The sequence below is a fragment of the Pecten maximus genome, unplaced genomic scaffold (assembly GCF_902652985.1).
Source record: "Pecten maximus unplaced genomic scaffold, xPecMax1.1, whole genome shotgun sequence".
Taxonomy (NCBI): Eukaryota; Metazoa; Mollusca; class Bivalvia; order Pectinida; family Pectinidae; genus Pecten; species Pecten maximus.
The window spans coordinates 1-6872 of NW_022981839.1; the positions used below are offsets into that span (position 1 = coordinate 1).

Consider the following 6872-nt stretch of genomic DNA (forward strand, 5'->3'; position numbering starts at 1 on the left):
TCCAGTCTGATGCTATGTTTCTGGTCTTATCAAATCTTACGGGGCTTAAACTGCATGACCTGGCACCGGAATCTGATACTGATGAAAGCGACGAGGACACTGCAGGAACTAATGGTATAACTCAAGGGGCATAACCCAGCTAATATCAAAAATAATTTGAAGGCAGCTACATGCATACATTCATTGAAAATTCAGTCATGGAATGCATCAGGTTTTCAAGAATTTCATTTAATATGTATTTGCATTGATCCATCATTTCTACAATAGAAGCAGTCACTCAAAGAAATTCTTATTCTTCTCATATCTTAATTAACTGTAGTTTTAATAACATAAATGATTTTTAGCTCACCTGGACCGAAGGTCCGGTGAGCTTATGTCATGGCGCAGCGTCCGTCGTCCGTCCGTCCGTCGTCCGTCCGTCAACATTTGCTTCAAATCGCTACTAGTCAAAAAGGCCTTATTGGATTTTGACCAAATTTGGCCAGAAACATCCTTGGCAGAAGGGAAACAGATTTTGCATAAATGGTGATTCTGACTCCTGAGGGGCCAAAGGGGCGGGGCCCAATAGGGGAAATAGAGGTAATTCCTTTAAATCGCTACTAGTCATCAAGTTATGAATGGATTTGAACCCAATTTGGTCTGAAACATCCTTGGGGGAAGGGGAACAGATTTTGCATTAATGGTGATTCTGACTCCCGAGGGGCCAAAGGGGCGGGGCCCAATAGGGGAAATAGAGGTAATTCCTTTAAATCGCTACTAGTTATTAAGTTATGAATGGATTTGAACCCAATTTGGTTAGAAACATCCTTTGGGGAAGGGGAACAGATTTTGCATAAATGGTGATTCTGACCCCAAGGGGGCAAAAGGGGCGGGGCCCAATAGCGGAAATAGAGGTAATTCCTTTAAATCGCTACTTGTCATAAAGTTATGAATGGATTTGAACCCAATTTGGCCAGAAACATCCTAAGCAGAAAGGGAACAGATTTTGCATAAATGGTGATTCTGACTCCTGAGGGGCCAAAGGGGTCCAATAGGGGGAAAAAGAGGTAATTCCTTTAAATCGCTACTAGTCATCAAGTTATGAATGGATTTGAACCCAATTTGGCCAGAAACATCCTTGGCAGAAGGGGAATACATTTTGCATAAATGGTGACTCTGACCCCCGAGGGGCCAAAGGGGTGGGGCCCAATAGGGGAAATAGAGGTAATTCCTTTAAATCGCTACTAGTTATTAAGTTAGGAATGGATTTGAACCCAATTTGGTCAGAAACATCCTTGGGGGAAGGGGAACAGATTTTGCAAAAATGGTGACTCTGACTCCAAAGGGGCCAAAGGGGCGGGGCCCAATAGGGGAAATAGAGATAATTCCTTTAAATCGCTACTAGTTATTAAGTTATGAATGGATTTGAACCCAATTTGGTTAGAAACATCCTTTGGGGAAGGGGAACAGATTTTGCGTAAATGGTGATTCTGACCCCAAGGGGGCAAAAGGGGCGGGGCCCAATAGCGGAAATAGAGGTAATTCCTTTAAATCGCTACTTGTCATAAAGTTATGAATGGATTTGAACCCAATTTGGCCAGAAACATCCTTAGCAGAAAGGGAACAGATTTTGCATAAATGGTGATTTTGACTCCCGAGGGGCCAAAGGGGCGGGGCCCAATAGGGGGAAATAGAGGTAATTCCTTTAAATCGCTACTAGTCATAAAGTTATTAATGGATTTGAACCCAATTTGGTCAGAAACATCCTTGGGGAAGGGGAACAGATTTTGCAAAAAATGGTGACTCTGACCCCAAAGGGGACAAATGGGCGGGGCCCAATAGGGGAAATAGAGGTAATTCCTTTAAATCACTACTGGTCATAAAGTTATAAATGCATGTTCTAAAAACAATTCTTGAGGTCTTTCAGACCTTAGAGAGTCTGGACTTCATTGATCTTTAAAGCAGTTCGGAATCCCACACTATAACCATATATAGCATTGTTAGAGATTTACAAATAAAACAAATTGAATATGAACATTATTTTGACATTTGGTCTAATCCATCCAGGTGAGCGATACAGGCCCCATGGGCCTCTTGTTGTAGTAGAAATGTTGTTTAAAATTTATAAAATGGCATGTCAGTTCCCATGAATTCTCCATAAATTTTATCTAATGTCTTGTTTTCTATTTTTTATACAAGTCAGGATTTTTTTCTGCATTCTTATTTAGGACAGCTCTTTTCCCTTAGAAAGACAGAAATCTGCAGAATGTTCAAATTTGCCAATTTTTTTTATTTTTTTTGTTAACCTACTAAACGTGATTTTCTGTTCATTATTTGATATATTTTTTGTTTTTGTTTATACATTTGTTTCGCTATATTTTATGACACTTTTGATATTGTTTGAATATCATAGGAACAAAAGGAGAGCCATGCTGTTGTACCCAAGTTCGTAAATGGAAACATGGTTCGTACACTCTGGTACATGACAATGAGATTGAGGGGGACAGAGAGTTCGCCTTGGATGTTCTTCTATATATTGGCTGTGAAGGTAGGGAACAAAATTAAAGTCAGGCTAAAAAAATCACTTTAATTTCACCATTGAATTAATAGACTGATGTATGAAATCACACCAGCCTCAGTTTGTGGATTTGTTTAGATTAAATAAATCAAAGCCGAGAAAGATTCCATCATTTTTGGTGACTCCATTTTTTGTTCCTCATTAGACTATCAGATTGATGGATAGGGATTTTTATGTCGTCTAACAGAAAAAAGGAAACATTAAAATCAGTATTTTCATTAAAGTTTTTAGCCTGCCATTTAGCATGTAAGATATGTACATATTTATAATTCTGATTGCATGAACACCTCTCCATTGAGACCATGGAGGTACATGTGAGAGAGTGGTCTTACTGGAGAGGCTGACAACATCAACTATCAATTACCAAATTCTATATATTTTAATCAAGTATGCACTCTCCTATTATGAGTATGCTACTAGTGACATTTAGTATAGTATCTTAATGACCTCTTAATATAGGTACATTACATACAAGGTCTTATATTTGGTGGCTTAGTGGTAGCACAGTTGCCTTTCACCTGGGTGGCCGGGTTCGATTCCCTGATCAGATGTAGAAAGGTATGGGGTCACCTGCCCGACCATATGTTTTCTCCGGGTACTCCAATTTCCTTCCAAATAAGAATCCTCACCGGCTTCCATCTTGGCCAACAACAGCTTACTCATAAATAATAAATAAAACTATGATAGTTATTTCAATGTATAATCAAAACAGACACAATTTATACCAATTTTTGTATGTACATGCAAACTGTATTGATAATTGTATCTTTGTATCATAACTTTGGTCATTATTGTCAATATAATGTGACCAGGTGGTGTGTCCTGCTGGTCGTTATTGTCAATATAATGTGACCGGGTGGTGTGTCCTGCTGGTTATATTCGTGAGTATGCTTCAAAGAGATAGCACTATTAAGTCAGCATCAGTTCTGTATTATAGATACTGACCTTTATACCAGTCTCAAAGCACAAATAAGGATACATGAAGGTCAAATAATACTGAACCAAGCCAGTTGTAAATCAGTTAGAGTTAATTAGAAGTCAAAAATATGCTAATGGATGACTTTTTTTTTATTCAGGATGGGAGCCTGATCAGGGAGGGATTACCAGCTACATAGCACGAGGGGAGGATGAGGAGGTCAGTCCTACTGCTAAAACACATTTTCTATTCTATATGGTTTTAAATTAAATCCTTTTTGATTCAAGCTGTGAATAATTACAGTGGACCCTTGATAATCCTGACACCTTTGTTCCCAGCCCGAACCTTCTGGATTACAAGTTTTCCGGACTGCCAAATTGCGTCGACTTTGTAAATAAATCTGTCGCGAAAGAGTTATTTCTCTTGATTTCAATGCGACCATTTTGGACATCTGAATTATAACTTTTGAAAATTTGAATAATATTTTGAAATTCAAAAGGATATAATCTTTGTTTAGGAAATCTAAATGACTATTTCAGAATGATATGACCCGATATATGAACATATATGCTTTAATGTACAATTAAACAAGATAGAATGTAAGAAAACGTTGATCTGCTATTCCTAAAGAATGTTGAGTCAAAACCACATATCAAACTTATACACGAAATGAGGATTTCTGAAAACTGATATTGTCTAAATTAAGTTTACTGTGTATTGTTTATAAATATCACAAAGCCGACTCTTAAGATATCTATTTGTCCTTTTTTTCCAGTTGTTGTCCGTGAGTCCATCCGAGAACAGTCTGGCACTGGTGTACCGGGGCCAAGACACATTACATTTTGTCAAACACCTCAATGTCAGATCTAGAAAGCTGCCCAAAAGGGAATATTATGACATATGCTGTACGTACTATGAATAAAATCAATATATTGCAAAGATTGAATTATATTTTTATTTAAGGGAATTTTTGTCTTTTTTTTTTTTTTTTTTTAGAGCAATCGATATTTATTTCGTATTCTGATCTAACATCACTTACCCCAAAAAGTACTATGAAAACCAGATGGACGATCTGTATGGTTTATTGGTTATTGGAGTTTCATTTTGTCTCGTCTAGTGTAGAAGAACTATCAATGAAAATTAGAAAAAGGGGTCATTTTATAGATTCCTTTTTTTTTTTTTTTTGAATAGAATATTTTTTTTTTATTCAAGACCAACATTTAAATTTACAATACAATTTCCTAATGCAATAGGACTACCATTCAACACTCAGCTCTTGCATACACAATAATTCCACTTCCACTTGCATACACAATAATATAGACAACTGTTATGAATACTGGAATAATATTGAATATTAAATAAAGTCTTTTGGAATATAAAGTTTCAATTACACTACTATTTATCATATGTTCTTGTATTAGAGTCATGATACACAATAAAACTATCATATTTGGAATATACAAAACTGTGTTATTATATTTGAAGTGTAATTTGGATGAGCTAATTACAAATGATTCCATCAATAAATATAAAATAAAGGGAAATAACTCATTCTTTCTACATATTTCTTGCATACAAATACTGATAATCATGCTAATTTTTGAATAAATATGCAAATGACAGTATTTAGTTGCTATGAGATTTGAAAAGCAGGAAGAAAAAAAAAAAAAAAAAACAACAACAAAAAAACCCCTACATATATACATGTACAATTAACCGGTATTATTAAAAGTACTGTAAAATTTTTATTAAGTAGTTTTACAAAAAATCATATATTAATTTGAATTGTATAAGTACAGATGCATTGTAATTAGGTTATAGTTAATCAGAAAAGCAAATGTAGATAGTTTATTATGATAAGAAAATAAATATAGAAAAAAAAAAAAACCCACACTTAATCCGCGTCCGCTAATTCCGGCTTGAGATATTACATTTAATTTACTGTGTCTTTTTATTTTTATCACATGACATAAAGATGATATCATGAACATGTTCTAGTTTGCTATAGCTTGTTATTGTTATTCCCTCATCATTTTATGTAGCCTGAGTTTCCTCTGACCCTGACACCATGTCTGGTAGGAAAAATCACAAAAACAAGACAAAAACTGGAGAACCTTGTCTGACTCAAGGGTAAATAAGAAAATGTGTAGAAGATATATCACAGAATCTTTGATGAGAGAGAGCACTTTAAAAACGAAAAATCTCTTGATGAGGAAGCATTGTAAATGAAGAATCTCTTAATGAGGGAACACTGTAAAATGAAAAATCTGTTGATGAGGGAACACTGTAAAATGAAAAATCTCTTGATGAGGGAACACTGTAAAATGAAGAATCTCTTGATGAGAGAACACTGTAAATGAAGAATCTCTTGATGAGGGAACACTGTAAATGAAGAATCTCTTGATGAGCGAACACTGTAAATGAAGAATCTCTCGATGAGGGAACACTGTTAATGAAGAATCTCTTGATGAGGGAACACTGTAAATGTAGAATCTCTTGATGAGGGAACACTGTAAATGTAGAATCTATTGATGAGGGAACACTGTAAATGTAGAATCTCTTGATAAGGGAACACTGTAAATGAAGAATCTTGATGAGGGAGCACTGTTAATGAAGAATCTCTTGATGAGGGAACACTGTAAATGAAGAATCTCTCGATGAGGGAACACTGTAAATGAAGAATCTCTTGATGAGGGAGCACTGTTAATGAAGAATCTCTTGATGACGGAACACTGTAAATAAAGAATCTCTTGATGAGGGAACACTGTAAATGAAGAATCTCTTGATGAGGGAACACTATTAATGAAGAATCTCTTGATGAGGGAACACTGTAAATGTAGAATCTCTTGATGAGGGAACACTGTAAATGAAGAATCTCTTGATGAGGGAACACTGTAAATGAAGAATCTCTTGATGAGGGAACACTGTAAATGAAAAATCTCTCGATGAGGGAACACTGTAAATGAAGAATCTCTTGATGAGGGAACACTGTAAATGAAGAATCTCTTGATGAGGGAACACTGTAAATGAAGAATCTCTCGATGAGGGAACACTGTAAATGAAGAATCTCTCGATGAGGGAACACTATAAATGAAGAATCTGTCGATGAGGGAACACTGTAAATGAAGAATCTCTCGATGAGGGAGCACTTGTAAATAAATAATCCCTTAAAGAGGGTGAGGAATCTCTTATGGGTTAATTGGGGTGGGGGGTGGGGGGGGGGGGGGGGGGGGGGGGGGCACTTTAAATGAAGAATCTCTTAATGAGGGAGGAAAATAAATGAAGAATCTCCTGATGAGGGAACGCTGTTTATGAAGAATCTCCTGATGATGGAACACTGTTAATGAAGAAAGTCTTGAAGAGGAGCGTAAATGGTATTGTCTGGGTTTCAGTTGT

General features: G+C 36.1%; 1 protein-coding gene across 1 annotated transcript; it reads left to right on the forward strand.

Moving 5' to 3' along the window:
* Window positions 1-6: 6 nt before the first annotated feature.
* Window positions 7-4412, forward strand: LOC117320245 (prolyl 3-hydroxylase OGFOD1-like). Its single transcript, XM_033874893.1, has 4 exons — window positions 7-114; window positions 2393-2527; window positions 3634-3692; window positions 4249-4412. Exons 1-4 carry the CDS (start codon window positions 15-17, stop codon window positions 4393-4395), a joined length of 441 nt encoding a protein of 146 aa, XP_033730784.1. The 5' UTR covers window positions 7-14; the 3' UTR covers window positions 4396-4412.
* Window positions 4413-6872: the final 2460 nt, after the last annotated feature.